Source organism: Rhinocladiella mackenziei (assembly GCF_000835555.1).
Source record: "Rhinocladiella mackenziei CBS 650.93 unplaced genomic scaffold supercont1.2, whole genome shotgun sequence".
Classification (NCBI taxonomy): Eukaryota; Fungi; Ascomycota; class Eurotiomycetes; order Chaetothyriales; family Herpotrichiellaceae; genus Rhinocladiella; species Rhinocladiella mackenziei.
Window position 1 is genome coordinate 4,439,232 of NW_013550603.1, and position 26,434 is coordinate 4,465,665.

Consider the following 26,434-nt stretch of genomic DNA (forward strand, 5'->3'; position numbering starts at 1 on the left):
TATATCGTCCTACCTCAAGATTATATGAATCACGACAAAGACATTTTGAAGAAAGAGTGGCAAATGAAGTTTGTGCAGATTCGACTTGCAGATTCCCCATCCATTGTTTTGCTGTGACAGCGTTTCTCGCTCAATTGGCGTCTTTGCGGCAAGAGCCTGTTTAGCAAGAAGTCACCGAAAAAAATGGCTGAGATGTCAAGATCACATGGCTGTTAAGGCCAACGCGTCTTCTCAGGCAATGCCTGTGTATGCCAAAGTTTGACCTTTAAAGTTCGCCCGAAAACGGGTAGCGCCCCGAGGACAGGCCAGCGGCATAGATATCAAGTTGCCAAAATGGATCTTGTCTTCCAAGATCGGCTGGCTTCCAGAAAGCCAAGCTCAGGAACTCACTGACTGTTCAGACCCAACCGGCGGCGACCTCGAACCGACTTTCAGAGCTCGAATGTCCGCATGGTGTCATATTCAGGGGCATCAACTCCTGATCAACAAAGCCGTTGGGGCTTGTTGAGCTTCTTCTTCTGCTGATCTGCGCGGATTGCTAACCGAGACTCCACCGCAACCCGCACACGATACGAACACGATCGAATCCGAAGTTGGGTGTTTCACAAACCGACCGCATTCCGACTTCGTAAACTTCGGGTTCTCTTAAATATAGGAGTCTATGGTAAAATGAAATAAGATTTCGTCAACAACCTAGCAAAGTTTCTAGTCCTGTCAACAACGGAATGCTGCTGCCTGCGAGATACAGGCGGATAGGTATAAAGAAAGGGGCAGCCAACATGATATAGGAATATAGGAATAAAGTCCAGTGTACCACTTTTCAGTATTGTGTCTCACGTTTCATAGACTGCCACAAGAGACATTGACCTCTTAATTCTACGATTCTCACTACTCTCCAGGACAACAGACTACCATCAAAGCTGTCTTATTCTGAGCTGTCGCAACAATGGCAATTGAATATGTCCTTTGGCATTACACACCTTCGCTTCCTGCTGCTGTTGCGCTGGCATCAGTTTTCGGAATCGCAACGGCAGTCCACCTGTTCCTACTGATCCGAACTCGCGCTTTCTTCTGCGTCCCTTTTGTGATCGGCGGTATCTGTACGTCTGAGTGACACCGATGCGAACCAGTCGCGATGCAGAGCTGACCAAGATTGTTCGCAGTCGAAGCTGTTGGCTATGGTGCTCGCGCATGGGCTCATTCCAACACTACCAAGACCACGCCGTACGCCATTCAATCTCTGTTGATCCTCCTCGGGCCCATTCTCTTCGCGGCGTCCATCTACATGATCCTCGGTCGGCTGATTCGATCCACTCACGGCGAGCGGTATTCATTCGTCCGCACGAAATGGATGACCAAGATCTTTGTTGGAGGGGACGTGACATGTTTCCTCATCCAGGGCGGCGGTGGCGGCATCCTCTCAGGAGCCAATTCTCAGAAGGACATTGACCTAGGCGAACACATCATCCTAGGAGGCTTGATTTTGCAGATTGTCGTCTTTGCCGTCTTTGTGATTGTCGCGGCATCTTTCCACCTTCGTGCGCGCCACACTCTGGATCTGCGAAGAACATTTTACCTCGTCATCCTGTACATTGTCAGCATGCTGATCACCTTACGCAATATCTTCCGTGCCATCGAGTACGCCTGGGGCTCTGATGGTTACCTCCTGACCCACGAGTGGACGCTGTACGTCTGTGACGCTATGTTGATGGCAGCTGTTCTGATTGCGTGTATCATTTGGTACTCGTGCGACTTCACAGGGCCATGTGTACACACACCAAGAGGGGAGTGAGATGAGAGTAGGATAGCCGAAGAAGAGTGGTGCCGCGGTTGGGGCCAATGTCTCTTTATTTTTGTATGTTTATTCTGTTAGTAGGTACCAGAAGGGTTCAAAAGATTGAATATCCTGCGGAGAGGAAAATAAACATAGATGATTTCACACGATTCCATATTCCTGCATCCATCATGATCGACCATCCATAACCCATGGAGTGGTGGGATAGAGTTGCGTTTCGTACGCTAAAGGATTCGACGTACAACTTTCGAAAGGGTGGATCACTACACCAGAACAGCATTTACTTTACTACCATTCTGCAAGAATGTTTGAGCGATTTGAAAACTGAAAAGATGTATGTCTCCTAACTGAGTATATATGCACACGATCCGGCAAAAATTTGAGTCTTTTATGCAGTGTTGGTGGTGTTCCGTGGGGAAAGTGTAGCCGGAGGAATCCCCTGGCACGTGATCCTTGGCAAGTGGTCTCGTAATTTTACCTCTTCTTTGTTGCCAAGATTTCACCAGCCTAGACCAAATACGGAGCCGAGACACCGCAGCAAGAGCCTCAACATTTGGATTCTCTCCGATTGTGTCTAGACTCCGCAGCCCAGCAGCTGTTGGACCAGGTGGCGAGGATACATCCCTCAGCAACCCTACTTCAACTCCCCTCTCCACGATCTCTCATCCTTCGGACTCTTCGAGGTTCGAGAGAAACAATGGAGGACCAAACGCTACGACGGACGACTTCGCCTTCTCCGACACAAAAGTATCTCCTTGCGTACAACGGCATCTGCCTTGTACTATGGTCCATCATTACCCTTCGAGCCATCTTTCTGATACCCGCTCTGTCCGCATTTGGCAAACTTGAAGGTCTCCTCGATGCCCTCTTCCCTCTCCTCAAATGGACCCAAACCATCGCACTTCTCGAAATCGTCCACGCATCCATCGGCCTTGTTCGAGCGAGCCCTATCACCACTGCAATGCAAGTTGCATCGAGGATCTTGGTGGTTTGGATCGTACTTGAAATGTTTCCTCAAATCGTTGCCACTATGAATATCTTCGGAAGGCCTGCCGCCGGATCGACTTCGGGACCCATAGCGTTTTCGGGGATCCTGCTAGCTTGGGGTATCACAGAAACAATTCGATATGGATTCTTTGTATGGAAAGCTGCTGTTAGTGAAAGAGTGCCCAACGCATTGACTTGGTTGCGGTACAACACCTTTTTTGTCTTGTATCCCATTGGCATTTCCAGCGAGTGCTTGCTCATGTATCTGGCTTTGACTCCAGCAGCGAAGCAGGGAAAGCAAGTGGACCTACTTTTGAAGATTGTTCTTGCCGTTTACGTCCCTGGAAGCTATATTCTGTACACACATATGATGGCACAACGACGGAAGGTCATGAAAGGCAAAGGCAAATCATCATAAGGCGTGAAAATAAGCATCTGGTCAATCATGCGGCCCTACATTGAAGAAACCCCTTCGAACAAGGAGCCCGAGCAGCTTTTTGCCGATGCAGTCTAACCTCAGGGCAGGATCCGAAGACAACGTTTTCGGGAGACTTCTGTGCCGAAACTTGTCGCCATCGGCGAGAAGGCTGAATGCGTCAGGGGGGTAGAGGAGAAACAGCCGAGCTGCCACAGTGAGTAGTCGTCTACAGCTTTCAACCAAAGGCTGACTGGAATGCTTTGGGATGTTGGACATTCAAGGTTGATATTGTCTATAAAATCGACGCTCAAATATGTAGCACAAAAGCGTCATAATTATCTGTGTTTCGCAAGGTGATCTCTACTATGGAATGAACTACCTCGTATCAAAACCTGCGTCATAAGTCAAAATGCCTTTTTTTTAATAGCATACTCTCTTGACTCTCTTCGTGCTACGTCTTGTACCTAGATCTCGATGTTAGCTGGAATACATTGATTGAATCCTTGACCCTGAACGCCCACAACATCGTACGGGCACAGAATATAGTGATCAACATCGTCTACACATGGTCCATGGACTGGATCCGATGGGGAATATCGCACGAGCACAGGACACCGTAATCAACATCGTCTACATATGCTAGATCCGATCCGGGGGTTCTGGCAGACAAATGCGGCATTTCTACCCATCCACGGACGGTCCGTAAATTGGATCCGATGGGGTTGAATGCGCTGTACGGGAATTTCAGCCAAAGGATTTAGGAATTGTTGGATTATAGATTTTCCGGATTACGGGTGGTTGGAGAATCACGTGATACTATATGGGTGTGGTTGTAGCGGCGGGAAGAGAACGTATGAGCTAACGAAACCTATCTGCTGTGGTTGGCCGCTTAAATATGTTCCGTAAACGAATGTAGTTTAGCGTGAGTCAGGATTCTTGGCAAAAATCCACGTGGGCCCCCGGGAAACGATACCCGGGGTCGGCGACGTGATCGACTAGTTCGGAGCACCGGTCTGCAGGTGAAGTTCTTCCGCATATATTCCGCATGTTTTGCCCCGATAGAAGATAGACCGAAGGTATTCTCACGGCTGATGCTCAGGGGGATCAGTGTGCCCTTTAGCGAGTTGGAGAGCATGCAAATCCCTGGTGTGTGGTCGAAGCGGTTCACTGTGTTGCACGCACACGGCAAATTGTCGCCCACCATACTTCGGACTTGTCGCTGGACCTCAAGCGTCAGGGTGGCAAGTCAATCCACCATTTCAACCGGTTAGTCGTGAACGATAGGCCACCAGTTGTTCAACAGGAATTCATTAAGTGGCCTGATGTCAAACTTGGGGGGTGCAAATGTGATGTATTGAATGCTCTCTCTCTCTGGCAGCCAGATTACCAGGTATAAATACATGCTTGGTTGACCCCTTTCTACTCCTATCCTTCCTCTATATCCTGCATAAGGGTGATACCCCTTTCCAAGTAAAGGAGTACTGCTCATTGTTCGACAATTACCTCCCCGCATACTGTGGTATCTGGGCTATAAATTTAGTGGCGTGAAAGCTGAAGCTATCGAACGATAATGAGCGGAAGGCATAGGCCCCTCATGTATCTACTCAACACACCCCGGATTCTAAGATGGTCTGGCAAGTAAGCAGGCATCACTTAGTCTCATCGGGTCGTAAGCACGTCGAGAAGCTGCGAATTCGGGACTTTGTAGAACAACTACCTCACTGCTCCTAGGAACTTGGAAATCGTCGACCACCGAGCATGTCATTGATATATATTGAACCATCCGAAAGACCATGAATAGTCCGCTCTTCAGTTGGTGACCGCCGCTGCACGGCATTCCCTTTCCACAAGGTCTCGATGTGCTTCACTCCTCGGTTTGATGATGACTTTGAACGGGTAACCGTTCTCGTCCGGGAAGAAGGGTTTTGAGGCGTCGATCGGTGCGGAGGGATCTTGCTCAAAGTCGAAACAGTACACCAACCTAGCAATAGCGATGGCAAGGTTGTTTATGCCCACGGAGTACCCGACACAAGCTCGTCGACCTATTGTTGCATGGTCAATTTAGTATACACTGCTACGAAGAAAGACAAGAATCCACTCTGAACTCACCCGTACCGAGGCCTAGATGGCCCTTAAATGCCATATCGAGCTCATCATTAATGAATCGTTCCGGCCAGAACCGCTCTGGTTGCTCATATTCAGATGCAGAGTTGGCTATTCCCCAGTGATTCCAAGTGAACACGGTCCCAGCAGGAAAATGGTAGCCTTCAAAGTCGTCGTCTCTGATTAAAGCGTGCGGAATGCCTGTCTCCGCTATAGTAGGCCTATTGTACTGATGAGCTCATTGCGCGCATGGCATCTCCTGGAGAACAACTTACTTCCAACGCATGCTTTCTTTCGCCGCGGCTCTGACTATACGAAGCTGATCAATATCCCGAGCAACGGGCAGTCGCTCGGCGTTGGCGCCACAGACTTTGTCGAGCTCCACGCGCGCTCGTTCAATCCAGTCAGGATATAGCGCCGCTCCCGCGAGGATTTCGTGCAGAGAGACTCTAGTTGTGTCTGAGCCTGCTTCCATCAATGTTCCCGAGATGAAATAAACCTCTTCGTCTGAGAACTCTTTATCTTCCCCAGCATCGAAGAACTCTGTCATAAAGCAAGGCTTCTGGATGCCCAGCTTTCGCCGCTGGCGAAGGTTGTCAATCTCTCTCTTGTAGACCCTGACCCAGGCCACTAGATCAGCATCGGACGCATGGAATACACAGGAAACTGACTCACTCGCGCGTTCGCCTGTAAAGCTTATCGCCATACCATCTCCATGGCTGCCAGGTCTTGAGCCAGGGGACGTTTGCGAGGAACGGAAATACATCGACAACGGATCGCCCGGGCATTAAGTATCGAACGAATTCTTCGGAGTTGTGCAGCAACTCGAGGAGATATGGGTCTCTAAGGCTGGTTCTTCTTCCAAAGACAACGCTCATAACCACTGAATTTGCATATCGGAGATGAGATCGAGGCCACAGATCAGGTTCGTGTAGATACTCATAGAGAAGAGCTCGAGATTCGATATCCTGAAAAGGTTCGAATATGCGTTTCTTGGTGTTATTCAGGATCCGGTGCATGACCTTTCTTTCTCTCCTCCAAAGATCGCCATAAGGCAGGACAAGGATTCGCTTCTTCCCGGAGGCTAGACTGTGGGCCATGGGGAATGCTGGCCGAGATGAATATATAGAAGCGCGTTTTTCGAGAAGCTCAGACACTACGCGTTGCGAGTTCAGAATGACCCAGTAGGTCGCCCCAAACTTCATGGTGTACCTGGCTACATCAGCAGTGCCGCCATATCAGTAAGATGCGTTGACGTACATTTCCCCATATTTCTCTGCCAGCTTCTGCAGGAAAGGACCTTGCCCAGTAGATGGCATCTGCAGGGCGTTGCCAATGATAGGCAGACCTGGGACCGGGTTTGGAAATCGATATTTGCGGCTAAAAGACACATGCCATTTGATTTGATGGACGCAGAGCACCAAGAAAAGGATCGCTACAGCCAGGTATAGCTCTCCCAGAGCAAAACGCGAGGCTGCAAGCAGCGCCATGTCGTCTGACCGGCAACACGGATCCCGAAGCGAACGTCCAGGAACGTGATAGAGAACACCAATCCATTCCGGATCAAAAGATCATCTACTCCTTTGTGCAGAGATATCTTTATAAAGTAGGTGAGCTGGTCTAGGTTGGTTCTTCGCTATCGGGGTCCCCCGAAGACTCCGGGTGCTGGCCGCATTTATCGTTTGGGCGGCCTGGAACTTCATCTCTAACAAAATGCATTCGGTCAATCTCGGGATCCCGAGCGTGTCCATTTGGCAAAGGCGTGACTGGCCTTCAGCATACCTTGCCGTTGAACAAATGGTAACCTATCGATTATGGCGAGCCAACCCATTCTGTAACATACACCTCATGACGTCCAACACCATTAACAGGCAACAGCGCCAGTGTACACCTCGTAGATAGAAGCAGAGCATTCATTCCCATCCAAGTTTGAAATCTACTTGAATTGCTAGAGGACCGAGTCTTGAGTATCGAGTATTGGGCGTTATCGCACAGGTACTTCTTGTCACCGCTTGTTGAACCTCCAGAGCATTCCGGGACAGCATACAAGCTTGGGCTTCTTTTCGTTAGAATTGTTTCAAATCCACGCGGAATACGGCTTTGGTATGCTTCTAAAATGGAACTAGCGCATCACGTGCCTTTTTGGCTAAGCCTAATTAGGAATTATCCATCAAAAAATATGCGTGGACAAAATTTACTAGTATAGCTTAGTCCCTATTCCACGTGATATCTTAACCCTACGACGAGGCCCCGAGGAGCCTATTCCGCTTCAATGCTAGTGGGTTTGACTTCTAACGAAAATTAGATCGGGATGCCGAGGTGTGTATTTAGCAAGTGATACAATCACGTGATGACAGACCCTGCGCGGATAGATAGGCAGCAACCCTTGGTCCTCTCTGGCACCTACAACTTACGGCATCCCGAAAACTTTTTTGCTCCAAGTCGAATTTGCGGCGTCCTGGCCCGCTAGCCAAAGCCGCATGATGTCTGAACATCTTACGATGGCAACCGTACCGAAAATGTCCAACGCTGATTAACGTTTTTCTCTAGTAAACTGCGGAATGGCCTCCGTCCCGAAGAGGGGCTGCTCCCTCAAACGTTCGGCTGTCTGAAGCAGGGTCTCGTAATTCTCCAGAGTTCCCCCAGAAATTCATCATAGCTCGGCAGTGTCGACTTTTCTGGTTGTCCCTGCATGAGGTCATGGTCTCTCATCTTGACATCTGCAATCTCCAAGCATGCAACTGAGCTTCCCTGACTTCAAAGGTAAACAACGTTCAAACACGACACCTCTGGACGAAGAGGAAGACTTCATCGCGCATCGCAACCATGGCTGGAACCGACCGTCTCATTGGTCCATTCAGGAAAAGTATCCATCCGCAGGAGGTACGTGGCTATCAGCGCACTGTCCGAGCTCGGTTTCCTGACACATACATAGGTCCTACCTCCGATCAATCCTGCTCCTGACCTCAAACATGAGATGTTTGAGCTAGATGGAGGTAAAGTGATCTTTGAGAAGGACGTCGCCATCACGATGAGAGATGGGGTCAAGCTCTACGCCGACATCTACCGTCCTGCGGCTAGGATAGCAGAGCGAACTCCATCTTTGGTGTTCTGGTCACCTTTTGGAAAACACGGGGCTGTACCCAGAGCTTTGTTTAAGAACATGGGGGTCGACTTTGACAAGTTGAGCCCATACACGTTCTTCGAGTTACCCGACCCATTTCTATGGTGCAGCCAATACCACTACTCGTTCGTCCGCGTGGATCCCCGCGCCACGTGGTGGTCTGAGGGCACAGAAGCGACCTACTTCTCGCCGCAAGAAGGACGTGATGGCTACGATGTCGTCGAGTGGGCTGCTTTACAGCCATGGTGAGGCAGACCGGAGATCTTTTTGCAGAGTGAGTGGTCCCAGGCTGATAGTTTTATTCGATACTCTAGGTCCACTGGCGACATTGGCTGGGGTGCGGTCTCCTATTATGCAATGTCAGCGTATCAGACGGCCGCCCTGAACCCCCCACATCTCAAGGCGCTATTGTTATGGGAGGGCATATCGGATATCTATCGCGAAGTAAACTGTGTGGGCGGAATACCTTCTGTTCCATTTCAGTATTTATGGATGAACTTAACCGGACAAGGTCTTGGGAGGAGCGAAGATCATGCAGCTGTGTCCCTCGATCATCCTCTTTTCGATGAGTTTTGGCAGTCCAAAGTGGTGGACTGGGCCAAGATTGACATCCCGACATTATCGGTTACAGGTTGGTCGTCTTTGGCTTTGCATTTACGAGGTACCATCGAGGCATGGAAGGGTCTCTCATCCAAGGACAAATGGCTCCTAGTTCACGTAAGTCTGTCGTTACATTTAGCTGAATATGGCTGACGATTCATAGGCTGGCAGAGAGTGGAGCGAGTACTATAAGCCTGCCGGTATTGAAAAGCAAAAAGAATTCTGGGACCACTTCTTGAAACGCAAGGAGAACTCGGTCAGTACCTGGCCAACTGTGCAACTCGATGTGCGCAGGTCTGCCGATGAATCTGTCCGAAAGAACTGGACAAATTTTCCTCCACCCTCGAATCTGACAACCTTCTACCTAAGAGCCGACGGGAATCTGGTGTTACAGCCGAGTACGGTGGATGCGTCTCATGCTGCTTTCAAGAGCCATCGCGCAGATTCTACAATCTCTTTTGATTACACTTTTGACAAGGAGACCGAAATTACTGGTCACGCTTCTTTGACCGTGTTTGTTCAGTGCACGGAATTCCCAGACGTCGATCTCTTTGTCGCGCTTCAGAAGCTGGACGCCGAAGGGAAAGAGGTGAAATTCTGGAACTCGAGCCAGTTTATCGAGGCGCCGGCATCCCTGGGCTGGCTACGTCTTTCGCACAGGGAACTGGACGAAACACGCAGCACTCCAGAAAGGCCTTATCATACCCATCAGAAACGACAATGGGTGCGGCCATGTGACATAGTCGAAGCCCAAGTTGAGCTTTGGCCAAGCAGTACTGTATGGCAGGCGGGTGAGACAATGCGAGTGTCAATCAACGGTCGTGGATTTCTGAATGAAGAAAACAGAACCCAAGTACGGACACCAGTGCACAGTTGGGGAGATGTCAGAGTGTGGTTCGGTGGTGACTACGGAAGTAGACTGCTCGCACCAATTGTATGACAAAAGGTGCCATGTCCATAATCCTCAATGGGACAAACCAGCCGCAGTCGAATGAGCGTAAAATATCCCGACTTAGGCTGTCATCCTATCGTAATGGGCATTTCCGCACGGGGGCTTTGTATCTCCGGTGGGCCTAGGTGCCCTTCTTCCCATGTGTCCTCCACACAAGCCCTTGTTGTAGTGATCGACTGCGCCATCATGCCATCCCCTTCTTTCAATTTTTGCATGATGCTGGCTTGGTCGAAGGTTTTTCGACTTTCCACACTGATGATGGAACAGTGCACTTGCCAAAACCTCAAAAGTCGGATTCACGACGATCATGCACTTTCGCGGAGGGAAACCCGCCTCAAACGGGCAGCGATGATATCCAGGAGTCGTGATCGATGTAAGCGCAGCAGCAGGCAGCCCTAGCCGCTTTTCTACAAGGTACGCACACTTTCTTGCTGCTAACTGCTGAAGCATCTAAAGACTCTGGTAACGTATTTATGTGTCTAGTGTGTTAGCGAGGATTCCGCGATGTGTAATGTCCTCCTAGCTGTGGCGTCTTTACGCGGGCTTCAACAGAGACTATCGAGATTGGTGCTTTTACACAAATGTATGTAGGTACACGGTTATCCTGACCATTCTGTGGGCGTTCTCTGACAAACATCCAGATCCCATGCTTCCAGCAGGTCCAAACTTTTATGGTCTTCCATCTATCAATCTTTACGATGGTGGAAACGAGCCGGTTCAGGCCAGGCCAGACTTTTATTTCAACTTCAACGCCGCATACAATCTACTTGGATTCGGTGGCGATCACGACCTTGTCCTCACCTCCGTTGCCGCCTCAAGAGGAACTAACCCAAGCGTCTCCCGCAACAAGTCTCATGACAGGAACAGATCAATCGAACTCGCAAGCCGTGCATGAAACTTTCAAGCAGTCTATTGGTCGATGGAACCCGAGAGACGGCATTGCATGGCCTCGGAAGAACATGACTTGTCATTAGACCGTACAGCTACTTCCAAAATGGATTGTATTGAAGCTTGGAGCCCGGAAATGGTGTCTCACAGTCTAACACCTAGCATCCGGGACCAAATTCTAAAAACCCTCATCAGAACATGCAACCATGATAATGTTATTGATGTTATATCATCTTTCCCAGCTGTCGAGTTGTTGGACAGGCCGCTCAAGTCGTATCTTACGAAACAAGCCGTCATGGCAGACTCCTGGATACATATTCCCACCTTCAACGTGAATGAGGTTCGCTTGGAACTGGCCATTGGTTGTCTGGCAGCCACTGCTACACTATCTTCGAGCCGATCCGCATATGTCTGGGATTTTGCGTCCTTCCAAGGAAGCGATAACAGCCTATATATGGTCTGAGAAGTCTATCAAACAATTCCAAAGCCGACTTTCGACGCCGCTGAGAAATCTCAGTAGGATGGTTCTTGAGTGTGAAGCACTTAGACGTCCTGGACATCTATTCTCCCTCGGAACATCTTGAGTTTCAAGCTTCAATATGTCATCAAGATAGTGTTCCACCGCCCGCCACGGGCACATAAAGCCCATTCAGCCAGCCTGCACCCTCCTCACATAACGTGGCCACCGCCCAGGCGATCTCTTCTGGCTTGGCCATTCTCGATGCAACCGGAACAGATTCGTTATTTTTGGCAACCATTTGTAGAAAGTCTGCAGGTGCTGCTAGCATTGCTTCCGTGGCGACAGGTCCAGGAGCGACAGCATTCACTGTGCAGCCGTACTTGCGCGGAAGGTCTCGCGCCCAGCAGCGCGTGAAGCTTTCAATCATCCCCTTGGACCCGGCGTATATAGTCATATCAGGATCTGGATTGCGAGATGTTGTGCTGCAAATGTTGATAATGCGAGAGTGTCTGCGGCTCAAGTGCTTCAATGTCGCCCTGGTCAAGAGCATTGTGCCTCGACCATTGACGTTAACTACCGTATCCCAGATCTTCGCGATCTCGCCATCATCTGGCCCGTCTATGATGGAGTGAGCACTGATACCAGCGTTGTTGACCAATATATCAATCCTGCCGAACTCGGCGGCAGCTGCTGAGGCAAGTACTTGAGGACCGGTCAGAGTCGACAGATCTGCCTCGACAAGAATGGACTTTGACTGTCCCGGAAGACCGTGCAATACCTTTTCTGCTCTTGGCCTCTCTGACGGAAAAGGGTAGTTGATGACAACACTCGCTCCTCGCTTTGATAGCTCTCTTGCGGTAGCGGCTCCAATGCCAGAGGATGAACCGCTCACGATCGCCACTTTTCCCGCTAGCGACTGAGCTGCTGGTGCGGCCGCGGAACCCATTGTAGTATAGCCAAGTTCAACTCGTTGTATATGCTATGCTTTATTGTCCTTGTAAAGGTTTCTTCAGGACCGGGCTTCATGAGGTCCAAACTAGAGCACCTTGCAAATTTAGGGAGTGGGTAGTAGAATTTGCAAAGACGGGATTCACTCCCTACGTTTTCGGCCCTCAAGAGACTGGTTGGCAAAACTATTCCTGGCACAGATATGCAAACTACTATACAGCTTTGCTCTAGCTAGCGCACGGCACTCACCCGGAGGAGGTTCTCGAGGACACCAAAGAGAAGGCCTGGCGCCTCCGCACCAGACTACGGCATCCCGTTTTTGCGTCGTCAAAGGAGTCCGCCGAGGTCTGTCGAAGCCAGCCGAAATTGTTGATCTACCACACCATGAAGTTAGTCTTCCATATGCAACCTACCAATATAATTCTGAAATTTTACACCGTACGCTTTGGACACAGGGCATTGATTCTTATGCCCTTCGACCTTATATATCGAAAGCTGGCGACTGAACGCAGAAACGGCGAACAGTAATAGGTAGCCGAGCCGCTTAATGAGAATCTGCAATCTATTTTGCCCACTCGTTGCTTGAAACCCACTTTCCTCTCTCACAATTCCGTCCTTTCCAAGTTAGACCCCCGAACGACGTCTTGCATCCTCGCGGTAATTCCACTTTCTTGAGGATGATCAAGTATCCCTATTCTTCGTTACTTACAAATCCTCGTCCGAGCTAGTACCGGTTATCCGCAACTTGCCGCATTGTTTCAGGACGCCTCCAAGCGCGTCACAGAGATGGATTGGAAGTTGCAATGAACTCAACGCAGGTATGTGCCACAATCCATACGATACAACGACAGGATATGCTGCCGATAGCTATGCAAGGGTCAAAGGCATTGGTGCCATGGTCACAACAGGAGGAGTGGGCGAGCTCTCTTCCATTAACACGCACGCTGGTGCATACTCGGAACACATCACCATGGTGCATATAGTTGGAAGTCCTGCTCTGTCCATTAGGGGTAACAGGAAGTTCAACATGCATCGTACACTCGGCAACGACGACTACGATGTTTTCAAGAACATGTTCAAAGCGGTATCTGGTGACCAGGTGACTTTGAACGATGCATCGCGCACACCCGAGCAGATCGATCACGTTTTGAAGATCTGTTGGGTGTCTAATCGACCTGTTGACATTGACATACCAGCCGATATGGCGAATAAAGTCGTCGACAGGTCCAAGCTGTCCTCGCATTTAGATCTGAGTTATCCGGTTAGCGATAAAAACCAGGAGACGAAAGCTCTCGGAGCCTTTGTCAAGCCTCGTTGATATGGGTACGGCCAGGCAAAGAGTAAGCCAAGTACGCACCGACTATCTCAAAATTCAACTGACAGATGGAGAATATGTTGACGGTGTAATGCACGAGCTGGGAACAAAGTCAGGTCTTCCAATGTTCACTACGCCACTGGCTCAGAGAGTACGCTAAACAGCACATCTCTCTGGGCGAGTATTGGCCATTCCCCTCCGGGTGCACAAGGTGAAGCTCTAGTTGCCAAAGATGCTGGAGTCAAACGGTGGACTGTCTTGTTTCAAGGAGATGGCAACTTCCAGTTGACATGTCAGGAGATCAGCACCATGATCAAACATCGTCCGCAAGTCTTCATGCAACCCCATGTCCGGCATCGATCACGGTGGGCGTGAACTGACGACAAACGTAGCTTTGTGACATACAATAATGGATACACGATTGAGAGGGCAGTCCATGAAACGACAGAGAACTATAACGACATCTTGAACTGGGACTACAAGCAGCTTCTGTGGGTCTTTGATGCGGCGTCGAGACATTCTCGAGCTTTTGAGATACATACTCGGAGCGAATTGAAGGATCTTTTTGCAGATGAAGCATTCTCCAGATGTCAGGGCGTCCAGGTAAGCGGTTCAGTCGTCTTTAGTAGGTTAAAGTATCTGACGTTCTTGCAGCTGGTAGAGGTGCACATGCCGGAACTTGATATCCCATTACCGATGAAGATGTTGGCAGAAGTTTATCATGGCTCGGCAAAGAGCTGCAGTCAGGTAGAAGCGCGTGGGCATGGTCGGATTGCTTCAGCGCACAGGCAGAGATGCTCTCTATGTTTTTGGCACCTAAACAATACTAGATAGCATGAAAGAGCATGAAGTTGCTTGAGATCTCAGGCACTTCTCAATTTGATACAACAAGTCCATTCCTCGACGACGAAAGGTTTTACACTCCTCCTGGGGTCTCATATCAATAGAGATTGCTCCGACGCTGCTTTGGATTAAGGATCACGGTACGGATAATTGTTGAGGGACTAATTCGACCAAGTAACCATTCTAGTCAAGAAGTTAGAACTGTCGACATCGTACTGTTCACTTGGCCCTGAGCTTACCGGATCTTCCACAAATGCGACCTGCCTTACGACATTGAGAAACCCATCTCCCAAAGAGTCCGTCGCAATCCCTTTCTCCCTTTCCCATGTCGTAGTTGGTATCCCCTCGACAGGACCCTGTCCATAGTCCTTTACGACTTTCACTCCTGCACTCCTTAACCGCTCCACTGTCTCAGGTACACTTGGGACCGTAAATCCTAGATGATTAAAGCCTAAATGCGGTGGAATATTCCCACTCGAAATGTAACCATGCGCCTCATTTTCTGATCCATGATAATGGCAAAGCTCCAGCAGTCCCAGAGTCTGCGTCAGCACGGAATGCTGCGCAACGTGCTGTGCAAAAGCAGCCGGATCCGCACGGTGCTCTGGTGTCTGAGGATAACCGAGATAATACACGGTCATGGGGCCGGTGTTGATAGCGAAGACAGTCCTCATGCCCATCAGGTTGACGTAGAAATTCAGCGTGGGCTCTGGGTCCTGGATGCGGATCATCATGTGGTTGAAGCGGTAGCCAAGGGTTGGTGCAGAGTCTGTTAAAGGAGACTCGTTGCGTCCACCGCCAGGGGTATGCACCCCGACAGGGAGTCTTGAGCTTAGAGCAGCTTGGGAAGTGCTGGTGGAAGCCATGTTGTCGACTTGAAGTACTATAACTGGATGCCACTCCAACGATGTTTGTCTGTCGCGTTGTACGAATGTTGAAGAAAGTCTCGTCTAGTCGCTCCAACTGCAGATGGTATTCCCCTGCGTTATGCTGCATACACCAATGCCACTTGACTTTGACAGCATAATCCATGCTCATTGTTGGTGAAGAATTCATGCGGGTTGTTCCATAGTGGCGGCCGTGCTTTCGGGAAGCCGACACGAAACATCTCCACAGTCAATGTACCAGCGGTTGTCGATCACATCCGCAGACCAAGTTTGAGGTACCAAGACCAAGGCTATGACCGACCCCTCCTGAGCGTCAGTTCTACGCTAAGTGCCAATGGCAAGAATGTCGTTATCGGCAATTTTGCGGCCTCGGCCTACTGGCAGCTTGACTCGGGAATCGGAGCAAAGATTACTTATATCAATCAAATGTATAGGCGATCGGGCAACGGCGAATTCATCAATTGAATCTACAAGGGATTCCATCAGACCGTCCTTCAATAGAGGGCTAACACGCCTGAAGCGTAGCCGAGGTTCCCCAGTTTTTAGGCAAATGTAATACTGCGCGTCCTCTCGCGGTCGACGCCATGTTTTCATCGAGTATTGATAGGTGAAGTATCTCAAATGTCATAGAAATTTAGTATTAGTGGCCAGAAAAGAAGCGACCATGGTTAGGGCTTGTGTTCTTAGTAGACATCATCCACCCTCGTATGTACTCCGCGTATCACTGTTGCGATCGAGATCGAGAAGAGCAATTCCAAAGGCGACACCAGAGAATCCGGTAGTATTCGAATCGAGTATGTACATTTCGCGATCATGGATGCAGTAATACTTTTCAACATCAGATCGGGCCACACGACGATTGAACACATGGTATGCTTCCAGACTCTGCACCCACAGGGATACTGGGCAGATTGATAAACGCTGCGCAATCTGGCCAACAATTAAGCGTCAACTAAGCGTCAATTTTACAACGGCCAGGCATTCTCGAGTATTCCACTGTTTCTGACGGCGTGCAGAGTTCCTCTCCCGGGAGCATCGGAATCTCCGAGTATCCCGGCGTACCAGCCCGAAGACTCTTTTCGGTAACGGGATCCCCGGCCTGTCCACCATCGGATCAAAACTGACTCTCAGCTAACCGACATGCGAGGCACCCATAGGACAATCTAGTTTTTTCACTATTAGCATCTTGCATGATACGGTAGCCATTTCCTTGCTCCACAATTCAAAGGACCACTCGGGGCCATGTACGGAGTAGGCAAGATGGTCAAAGGATGAGAGGTGGAACTGTAGACATAAAGTTGCTAACCCCTGTTTAAGAGGTGACTGTAGGCTTACCACATTCGAACCACATCCCGTCCGATTGAACTCTCGTTCTCATTCCCGACCCTAGAGATCACGTGGCACGGTGTAGCTCAAGAGATGTTAGTCCACAGGAGTCCGGACCATTATATTGCCTTGTTCGAGAGCTTGTCCACTTCCGACTGCATGGAGGTGTTTCTGCACGTGAACGGCAACATCCCTGGTCTCCAGAGCTAACACTTCATTCAGTTCACCTGCTTTCCGCCTCTGTTTTAGGCGTCGACTTCTAACACAGAAAGCAACATTGCATACACACTGTCTTAACACAGGAAAGCCACATGGCCTGGAGCACGAATATTTCTGGAAAGATACTCGGTTTTTCAATGTCATCACCGAAAAAGACGGAGAGATTGCAAGTGCCGTTGTACATTCACAGATATAGCATCTTACGATGACCTGCTTGCGCTGACAACATCCATCCCATGGATAGAATACGGCTTTGCTATCGGGAAACTTTTTCTTATGAGAACTTCGTCTCCGTCCAGCGACTCTTCGATTAGAAAGAGAAATACGTCGGTGTCGAACCTATGAAACGCCTTCAGCCATTCACGACGAGTCCCACTGTCACCTGGTCACCACGACGGCATCAAGCATATATGAAGAAAAGTACGGCTTGAACGACGCCCTGCTAGGTTTCAGGTCCTTGAAAGGTATCAATCAACACTCATCGATGCATAAAGTCTGCTATGCGTACCGATGTTGAGTTAGGTAGCATAGCAGAAGAAGTATTTAACCTCAGGTCCCCAGATCAAAGGAATGGTATATTCCCCCTTCTAGCTCTATCTATTCAGCAACTAGTCCTACCAGGTTGCTGGTATTTATACAGCTTTGATTGACCCCTTTTCTTCTCTTATTCCTACCCCTATATCCTACACAGGAGTGATTCCCTATTCCCGGTAAAGGGGCACTTGCTACTATTCAACCGCTCAACAGCCGTAGATGTTCTTATTCTGAAAACAAAATCCACTCGTGTGAGCCGAGGCTGTCTTTGCCTGCCATGACTGGAGTACACAGTAGAATATCTGCCCATGAACTGGTACTTCAGCGGAAGCTGTTACGTTTACGATCTGCAGAGCCTAAGAGCTTGACTGCAAGAGTTTAACGCTAGTGTAGTGACATGCCATCACATACTGGCACGTGAAGAACATTCAACCAGCATGCATCCTCCTCACATAGTGTCAAACTTGTTGTGCAACCTGAATTGAACGAGTGCTCTGTTTTCTATCGACTTGTTGCGCTCCTGACAGTCTCTTTATAGACGTGCGAATGCCTCGTCGTTGAGCAGAGCAGCCATCAAGAGTGCCGTTGTCTCTATGGTAACCTTCTACCAGTGTGTTTCAGATGTGCATGGTAATTTCCGTGTTCGACAGTTCCTTCCGGAGAAATATCATTTAGTTACCAAGCACACCAGTCCGAAGAAACCTTTCGGGAACGGGAATCCGGCCTGTGTTTAGGCTTGCCGACAGCCAAGGTCCTAAGCTCGACTGCACGGGAGCTAATATATTTCCGTTACCGATTTGCACGCAGGATGGTAGACATTTTCTTAACTCTACAGATTAGAAGGGCTACTTAAGCCCAGATCCGGGGTAAGGAGGACTGCAAAAGCAATGAGAGGCGGGGACCCAGATATAAAATTGCATCGACCTGCCTCAGGAGGCGAATCCGAGCTTCCCACATTCCAACTACATCCTTTATCCTTCATTGATCCGTGCTAAGAATATTTCTCCGGCGGACATCAGAGAAGGGAAGCATTCTTGCTGCATTGATCTCAAGTTCACCCTCATTCTCGATCCACTCCCTCACCACGTCAGACACAATGGTAGATGAAGCCATTGGAAGGAAGAGCGACGATATTGACGCCCCTCGAGGCGTGACACTTGGAACAGTCCAACTGCGTCATGAAACGACGAACGAGATCCTTCTCGTGCCAAAACCTTCGGATGATCCAGACGATCCCCTGAATTGGTGAGCACAAGCCCCTGCTCCACGCCGCAAGACTACCACTGACTTCAATGCGCACAGGCCGCTGCGCGAAAAACACTATATCTTCGTCCTCTCCTGCTTTAGCATCTTTGTATGTAACGCCTGCGGTGCGGGCCCGTCAGCGGGTGCCGTAGCAATGACGACTCATTTCTTTGCTCCGCCTAGCGACCCTAACTTCCTTACCTACGTCGGCAAAGTGGCCTACTTCTTCACCGGAACTTCCCTCACCATTGGTATTGGCCAGTTTATCTGGACTCCTGTGGCGATCAAATATGGCCGTCGACCGGTGTATATTATCTGCTTCGCCCTCCTCACCGCATGTAATGTCTGGGCCGGCTTCGCCAAGTCCTATGGCAGCGAGCTCGCAGCGAGACTATTGACTGGCATCGCTGCAGGAGCTCCTGAGCTTGTGGCTCCGTTGACACTGACGGACATCTTTTTCCTCCATCAGCGAGGTAAAATTATGGCGTAAGTCTCTAATTCCATTTATCGCCGGCATGTAAAGCCGACACACGGTAACAGCGTCTACAACTGTTCCCTCGCGCTCGGTAGCAGCCTCGGCGTCGTCATCTTCGGTCTCGTGATAAGGACTCAGGAATGGCGTGTTATCTTCTGGATCCTCACGGCCCTATCCGCTTTCTGCATGCTAATCATGATATTCACCATTCCCGAAACCGCCTATAACCGGAGCACTGCCAACCTCGGCGCGATCCCTGTCGCCGTAGCCTCGGGGGACGTCGATGCCGACGCTGTCTCTCAGAAATTCGACAAGTCATCCGAACATGTGTCAGTAGTTTTCCCCACAACACTAGGCAAGCGAACCCCTTACTTCAAGCGCCTTTCCATCATCCCCAAGGCCTACACCAGCGAGGGTATCTGGCTGCTGATGTTCCGACCCGTGGCTCTGCTCGCACTGCCCGGCGTCTTATGGGCTACACTGATCAACTCCGTCACGGTTGGTATGATAGTGGTCTTATCGTCCAACTTCTCAGCTGCATTCCAGACCATTTACGGTTTCACTTCGTGGCAAGCCGGTCTAACCTTCATCGCGATGGCTATCGGCTCGCTTGTCGCCATCTTCTTTGCAGGCCATTTCTCCGACTGGATCGCAGATAGATTCACACAAAGGAACGGTGGCGTGCGAATTCCCGAAATGCGCCTGCCGGCTCTTTCTCTCAGTGTCATCACCGGCCCACTGGGTTGCATTTTGTACGGCGTGGGATTCGGTTTGAAGCTACATTGGATGTGTCCAGTCGTAGGCATCGCGTTGAGTGAGTTAACAACTATTCTTCTATACAGCGCTAATGCCCGTCCGCAGTCGGGTTCACCGTCGTGCAATCAATGGTCGTGTCTTTGGTGTACATCTTGGACTCGTACCGCCCTGTATCTGGTGAGGTCATCGTCACGCAGTCAACATTCAAAGGTATGATCGGTCGTCTTGTTCCATGGAATTCTGGAACTGACATTGGTTTGCAGCGTGCTTCGGTTTCCTCTTAGGCTTCTACACCAATCCTTGGGTTCAGCAGGACGGATATCTTGGTGCTTTTGGCGCCATGGGCGGTATTGAAGGTGCTATTCTCCTCGGTTTTGTACCCTTCTACTTCTGGGGTAGTTACTGGCGGCGCATGTCTTGGAATTGGCCCTTCATTAGACGGATTGTCCACTGGGCCGATGACCGTGAGGTCGGCGAGTAAAGCGGCAATGGTTCCGGGGACGATGATCCTTGACATACGGGCTGAGATGGAAGGGTGACCTAAAGTCTGACAATTCAGCACCGGCGCATCCACGATCTTCGAGAGCTCGAGAGAAGGTGTTGAACAGTATGTGGTGATGTGCTCAGCTGTGATGTTAGAATACTCAGCTATACAAGGATCTTGCCCCCCGGAGACGTCGAAAGACAGTGGCAACCATTCCCTATATAAACATGCGAGGGAAGACCTCAGGTTGATGGAAGACAAAGCAGTTAATAGATCCTAAGTTCGACAGAAGGATTAGTTGAAACTCTCTGGACTTTCCAACTGACTCGCCACTACCTCAAATCCGGGCCTTCTTGCCGTGGGTTTAGTTAGTGTCTGCGTTGACCCTGAGCCAACGTTCGTTCTCCTCTGTCCATCCTTTGGAGCCCAACCCTCAACCTTTTCCCCATCGCCTTCAGTCTTCGCTCTGGGAAGGTCAACCCTTTAAGCTGCCAGGTCTCGTTCAACAACTTCGCCGTCTCCTTCAAGCAGAAAGCACCGCACACCCCAAGTATTGTAGAACAACCAATGAGAACCTGAGTTGCTTGTCCTGCAGTCTGAAAAGTAACTGAGCGGATCCAAGGATGATAGTAGAGCAAAATCCTGGTCTGAAAATGGTCGGGTCTGCGTTCGTTGAGCCTCTGTTTGAAAACCTCTTCAAGCCGACTGACTGTGAAACAGCCCGGGCACGTCCACGACCCTCAGGTGGTGATATTGTGGTCCCGACAGCTCTACTTTTAAAATGTTGTCAGAAAAACGCCTCTCCACAGTGTCCAGATCTGGAGTTCCTGCTCGAGGAAGACCCATCATCTCCGATGCCTTCGGATTCAGTGTCTGCATACCCCTAGGATGGCCCTCACCTCATCGAGAATGCTGGCGAACTCATCTGCGCCAAACGCAGTTTCTTTAATGCAATGTACAAACCTGGCTAGACGTTTTTTTTCATCTGCATCGTTGATGCTGCTTGGACCTGGGATAATGGAGACTCGTACGGCAGCTTCATTAGTGACCATTCAGCGAAATACAATCTGTGTCGCATGCCAGGTGCACAAATCACTCGCCAGGGGAAAAGACAACCTTTGGTCACATCTGAAGTGCTCAGTACAGAGCGACGGAGCATAACAGAGCAGCTTGTATATTATATAGTCAGATCAGTCTCTCACAAATTCTGGAGAATGTAGTCAACTTTGTTGTTATTCTAAATCATTCTAGTTTAGTGATAAGTCTCGTTCACGTACATTGATTCGCCCTGCATACTCGCATCCATCCCACTTGTTGTGCAGGTTCAGGGTCGAGGATCCAATCAATGTATTCCAGCTAACATCTAGATCTAGGTACAAGACGTAGCACGAAGAGAGTCAAGAACGTATGCTACGCAGGAAGTGCCAAAGAAACCCGGTGATTTTACGGAGGGCTTGTCCTATTTCGAAGGGGTCCAAGGGACCGTCAGACTATATAATTTCGCAGCATGTACGAAGCGTACGACGCCTTCGATGGTCTTTACAAGCCTTGGCGTCGCCACATATCACAACCCACTTGACTAGTACACCCATGTGGACGATTCATAACAGCATGTTCGGAAGAGCAGTGATATCCCATCGAGGTTGATCGCGTTAGTCGATCGAGCATCAGCCCGACGGGAGGAAGACGATCACCAAGGAGGCCACCGAAGGCGTGGCGCAGGAGAATAGGGTCAAGATCGAACAAATCTGAGCTGCTCCACATGCTCTCAATGAATGTGAGGAAACGGCCAATGGCGGACACCTTCCTTCGATGGTGTCAAGACGAAGAACAATGACTTTACATTTCACTTTTCCCTGCCTGGCTTGATATCCGATGTTCTGTCTGTTCTGCAGTGATTTGATGGGTTCAAGATATTGTGCCTCTGCTATCGGATAAAGGAGTCCGGAGAGAGCCTCCTTATAAGTTCGCGACGCACCTTGGTTCGGGCTATACAGTCAAGGCACTCATTCTTGCAAGAACTTGACATTTCCGCAATTTCGGACTCGTATGCGAGGAAGGAAGTCTGGTGCAGGAGCTGCTTAAAGACCAGGCAAGGGTAGTGTATCAGTCTTGGCATCGGTGAAAGAAACCCTCTAAAGGCGGCGACAATGACCTCCAAATTCGGAGAGAAATTTCCCTGTAACTGACTGCACCGCACACAACACAAACAACCGCCGTCACTTCTTGCCGATGCATACCCCTTGCCAGCACTGGGAACGGCGCGTGGAGGCCATATCGACATTGAGGCCTCCCTAAAATCCCTAAAATTTAGCCTCCTTCCTTTAATAGCCAAAATGCCCGCCATTCCGCCACCTCAACTCATCGCCCTTCAAGCCAACCCGGAGAATATTCGTAATATCTGTATCCTCGCGCACGTTGATCATGGCAAAACTTCCCTCACGGACTCCCTCATTGCTACCAATGGCATCATATCCCCCAAAATGGCCGGTAAGGTCCGCTACTTAGACTCGAGACCGGACGAGCAAATACGTGGAATCACCATGGAGAGTAGTGCGATCAGTCTCTACTTCAGTATGATGCGGAGACAACAAGAGAATGACGAACTCAAGAAGGAAGAATACTTGATCAATTTAATAGACAGCCCCGGTCACATTGATTTCTCATCAGAAGTCAGCACTGCCTCCAGGCTATGCGATGCCGCCGTCGTCTTGGTCGATGCAGTCGAAGGTGTATGCTCCCAAACTGTTACAGTACTACGGCAGGTATGGATAGAAAAGTTAAAACCGTTACTTGTCATCAACAAGATTGACCGACTGATCACCGAGCTGAAAATGACTCCGGCCGGAGCATACTCACATCTCGAAAGAGTCCTTGAAGGTGTCAATGCTGTCATAGGTAGCTTCTTCCAAGGTGAACGAATGGAAGAAGATTTACTTTGGAGAGAAAGGCTTGACCAAAAAGAAGCAGCTAAAGAACAACAGAGACCGGATGCCATGGCTTCCGTGGCAGATTTAGACCAACAGTTTGAGGAGCGAGACGACGAAGACCTGTACTTTGCCCCGGAGAAGAGCAACGTCATTTTTGCCAGTGCCATCGACGGCTGGGCGTTCACGGTTCGCCAGTTTGCGGGTATCTATGAAAAGAAGCTAGGTATTAAGAGGTCCATCCTCGAAAAGGTGTTGTGGGGGGATTTCTACTTAGACCCCAAAACCAAGAAAGTTTTGGGACAGAAACACTTAAAAGGCAGAAATCTGAAACCAATCTTCGTCCAGCTCGTCCTCGACCCCATATGGCAAGTCTACGATGCCACGGTGGGTGTCAATGGTGGACGGGGCGATCCAGCCATGTTGGAGAAAATCACCAAGTCGTTATCCATCAATCTGCCGGCTCATATTGCTAGGTCTCGAGATACCAAAGTCATACTACAGAGTGTATTCTCGTCGTGGCTACCACTTTCCACAGCCGTTCTTGTGTCTGTCATTGAATACTTACCAAGTCCTCCCAGGGCGCAGGCCATCCGATTACCTGAGATGATTGAAGAGCTGGTCAGCGCCAAGAACATCGACCAGTCACTGAAGGATTCAATGATCCAATTTAACACGTCCGAGTCTGCACCGATTGTTGCCTATGTCAGCAAAATGGTCGCGATACCGGAGAGCGAGCTTCCATCGAAAAGACGGAAATTGGGGACGATCTTGACGGCGGATGAAGCACGAGAACTCGCCCGAAAAAAGAGAGCAGAGATCGCCAAAGCCCAGGCCGACGCTGAAGGCTCTGCAAACGTGGATCGTATTATCAACGGAATGAACACGACAAGGATAGGCGAAGAAGAGGACGAAGATGTCACACCAGAACAACCAGAGGATCCCGAACATTTGATAGGGTTTGCACGGTTGTATTCAGGAACGCTATCTGTCGGAGATGAAGTATATGTTCTGCCACCGAAATTCAATCCAGCATTTCCCCATGCCTCACCGGAACTCAAAAAGGTACCCATCACCGCTTTATATCTCCTGATGGGTCGATCTCTAGAGCTGCTAGACAAGGTCCCAGCGGGAGTTGTCTTTGGAATAGAGGGTCTAGAAGGACATGTCCTGAAGACGGGGACACTATGTTCCCAACTAGAAGGCAGTATCAACCTGGCTGGCACATCAGCTCTCAGCCAACCGATTGTCAGAGTTGCTCTTGAGCCGACGAATCCAATGGATCTAAACAAAATGATCAAAGGACTGAAACTTCTGGAACAAAGCGATCCCTGCGTGGTCTATGAGCAGATGGAGAGCGGCGAGCATGTCATCCTGACCGCCGGGGAATTGCATCTCGAAAGATGTCTCAAGGACCTGCGAGAACGTTTCGCCAGATGTGACATCCAACCCGGCGATCCGATTGTGCCATATCGAGAAACAATTGTAAAGGCCGACGAAATGGAACCGCCGAAGAACAAGGATCTCCCGAGAGGAACAGCCGTCGCAGTGACCGCTTCGAAAACGGTATCGGTCCGAATACGAGTCCGCCCATTGCCATACAATGTCGCGGAATTCCTCATCAAGAACGGATCATCCATTCGACGGTTATATGCGGAGAAACAGGCACAAGAAGATGTGGTCAAAGAATCTGATGAAATGGAGAAAGACGATTCGGCAGATCTTGGGAATGATACCGGCAACGAAAGAAGCAATCTATCGCTGCAGGAGTTCCGCAAGCAGCTCCATGCTGCCTTTGAGGAGGCCAAAGAAGAAAAAGAAGGCTGGCAGAGAGTCGTGCCTCGGATATGTAGTTTTGGACCTCGACGAGTCGGACCGAACATCTTCATCGACGCCACGGGGTCAAACACATGCAAGCGCTTCCTAATGGAGCCGCATGAACTGTCTGAGCGCGAAGACCCCGACGGGAAGCAGAGTGATGCCCAAGATGGCTGTTCCCAAACGAAGCCAACACAAGATTTCTCCGACACGATCGCCTACGCCTTCCAACTTGCCACCGCTCAGGGACCTCTGTGCCGTGAACCGACGCAAGGCGTCGCCGTCTTTCTCGAAGAGATCTCCCAGTCCCAGTCGCCCGACACATCAGAACCGACCGTCGAATCCGGTCGATTAACCGGTGAACTCATCACATCAGTGCGTGAAAGCATCCGCGCTGCCTTCCTCGACTGGTCACCCCGCATCCTGCTGGCAATGTACAGCTGCACGATCCAAGCGACCCCGGAAGTCCTGGGCCGTGTGTACAGCGTCCTCACACGACGACGAGGTTCGATTCTCTCCGAGGCCCTGCTTGAAGGTACGCCGTACTTCACGATCGAAGCCACACTGCCTGTGGCCGAGAGTTTTGGGTTCAGCGAAGAGATCCGCAAGCGGACATCCGGGTTGGCGCAACCAATGCTGCGGTTCGTTGGATTCAAGATGATCGACGATATCGATCCATTCTGGGTGCCGAGGTCGGAGGAAGAGCTGGAAGATCTAGGTGTGCATGGCGAGAGGGAGAATGTTGCGAAAAGGTACGTTGATGCAGTTAGGAAGAGGAAGGGTTTGCTTGTCAGAGGCCCTAGAGGGGGGAGGGATGCCGAGAAGCAGAAGACCTTGAAGACAAATTAGACAGGCGACACGTGGAGGAAGAACGAGAGATAGGAAATGAATTCAGGGAGAAAAAAAATCATCAACAATTCTGCTTCAGAGAAACGTGGAGCCGAGTCCAATCCCCCCATTACTTCCCTTACGCCACGGATCGCACAAATGCTGTGCCTCACCAGCTTACAACGCCGCCTTTACTAGCCCTTTCGTTCATATATTACTTTTGACGAATGCGACACCACAACCATGAGACATTTCTGCTGCTGCATCTTGGTGTAGGTAAAATTTTCTTGCTTGCGTGGATTGATTCGAATCGAAAAGGGCCAGCTCTACAGAAGACAGCTGGTAAAGTGGCTTCGACAGTGATTGCTCCTTTTCAGGGAGCTTATTTTGAACGGCAAGTTTGATCGGACAATACAGGTCAAGGAAAAGTATAAATGGCTTTGCAGTAGAACCATTTTTGAATGGTATCTATCTGTCAATTTGTGAAGCTCTGGAGCTGAGT

The 26,434-nt window shown here is 49.8% G+C and overlaps 10 protein-coding genes across 10 annotated transcripts; 7 read left to right on the forward strand and 3 right to left on the reverse strand.

Moving 5' to 3' along the window:
- Positions 1 to 946: 946 nt before the first annotated feature.
- Z518_03363 (uncharacterized protein) lies at positions 947 to 1,792 on the forward strand (the record flags this gene model as incomplete). Its single annotated transcript, XM_013420388.1, has 2 exons — positions 947 to 1,100; positions 1,164 to 1,792. 2 exons carry the CDS (start codon positions 947 to 949, stop codon positions 1,790 to 1,792), a joined length of 783 nt encoding a protein of 260 aa, XP_013275842.1.
- A 700-nt stretch (positions 1,793 to 2,492) lies between these two features.
- Positions 2,493 to 3,200, forward strand: Z518_03364 (uncharacterized protein; the record flags this gene model as incomplete). Its single annotated transcript, XM_013420389.1, has 1 exon — positions 2,493 to 3,200. The coding sequence occupies one exon, from the start codon at positions 2,493 to 2,495 to the stop codon at positions 3,198 to 3,200; it is 708 nt and encodes a 235-aa protein (XP_013275843.1).
- A 1,809-nt stretch (positions 3,201 to 5,009) lies between these two features.
- On the reverse strand, positions 5,010 to 6,793 carry Z518_03365 (uncharacterized protein; the record flags this gene model as incomplete). Its single annotated transcript, XM_013420390.1, has 5 exons — positions 5,010 to 5,242; positions 5,310 to 5,524; positions 5,579 to 5,920; positions 5,979 to 6,515; positions 6,564 to 6,793. 5 exons carry the CDS (start codon positions 6,791 to 6,793, stop codon positions 5,010 to 5,012), a joined length of 1,557 nt encoding a protein of 518 aa, XP_013275844.1.
- Positions 6,794 to 8,129: 1,336 nt separating this feature from the next.
- Z518_03366 (uncharacterized protein) lies at positions 8,130 to 9,967 on the forward strand (the record flags this gene model as incomplete). Its single annotated transcript, XM_013420391.1, has 4 exons — positions 8,130 to 8,186; positions 8,239 to 8,672; positions 8,742 to 9,144; positions 9,191 to 9,967. 4 exons carry the CDS (start codon positions 8,130 to 8,132, stop codon positions 9,965 to 9,967), a joined length of 1,671 nt encoding a protein of 556 aa, XP_013275845.1.
- A 1,006-nt stretch (positions 9,968 to 10,973) lies between these two features.
- Z518_03367 (uncharacterized protein) lies at positions 10,974 to 11,330 on the forward strand (the record flags this gene model as incomplete). The annotated part of the gene is made up of 1 exon (XM_013420392.1): positions 10,974 to 11,330. One exon carries the CDS (start codon positions 10,974 to 10,976, stop codon positions 11,328 to 11,330), a length of 357 nt encoding a protein of 118 aa, XP_013275846.1.
- A 142-nt stretch (positions 11,331 to 11,472) lies between these two features.
- Positions 11,473 to 12,273, reverse strand: Z518_03368 (uncharacterized protein; the record flags this gene model as incomplete). The annotated part of the gene is made up of 1 exon (XM_013420393.1): positions 11,473 to 12,273. The coding sequence occupies one exon, from the start codon at positions 12,271 to 12,273 to the stop codon at positions 11,473 to 11,475; it is 801 nt and encodes a 266-aa protein (XP_013275847.1).
- Positions 12,274 to 13,095: 822 nt separating this feature from the next.
- On the forward strand, positions 13,096 to 13,593 carry Z518_03369 (uncharacterized protein; the record flags this gene model as incomplete). Its single annotated transcript, XM_013420394.1, has 1 exon — positions 13,096 to 13,593. One exon carries the CDS (start codon positions 13,096 to 13,098, stop codon positions 13,591 to 13,593), a length of 498 nt encoding a protein of 165 aa, XP_013275848.1.
- Positions 13,594 to 14,568: 975 nt separating this feature from the next.
- Z518_03370 (lactoylglutathione lyase) lies at positions 14,569 to 15,299 on the reverse strand (the record flags this gene model as incomplete). The annotated part of the gene is made up of 2 exons (XM_013420395.1): positions 14,569 to 14,616; positions 14,673 to 15,299. The coding sequence occupies 2 exons, from the start codon at positions 15,297 to 15,299 to the stop codon at positions 14,569 to 14,571; spliced, it is 675 nt and encodes a 224-aa protein (XP_013275849.1).
- Positions 15,300 to 18,495: 3,196 nt separating this feature from the next.
- On the forward strand, positions 18,496 to 20,356 carry Z518_03371 (uncharacterized protein; the record flags this gene model as incomplete). The annotated part of the gene is made up of 5 exons (XM_013420396.1): positions 18,496 to 18,644; positions 18,702 to 19,130; positions 19,185 to 19,933; positions 19,981 to 20,085; positions 20,139 to 20,356. The coding sequence occupies 5 exons, from the start codon at positions 18,496 to 18,498 to the stop codon at positions 20,354 to 20,356; spliced, it is 1,650 nt and encodes a 549-aa protein (XP_013275850.1).
- Positions 20,357 to 22,695: 2,339 nt separating this feature from the next.
- Z518_03372 (uncharacterized protein) lies at positions 22,696 to 25,953 on the forward strand (the record flags this gene model as incomplete). The annotated part of the gene is made up of 1 exon (XM_013420397.1): positions 22,696 to 25,953. One exon carries the CDS (start codon positions 22,696 to 22,698, stop codon positions 25,951 to 25,953), a length of 3,258 nt encoding a protein of 1,085 aa, XP_013275851.1.
- Positions 25,954 to 26,434: the final 481 nt, after the last annotated feature.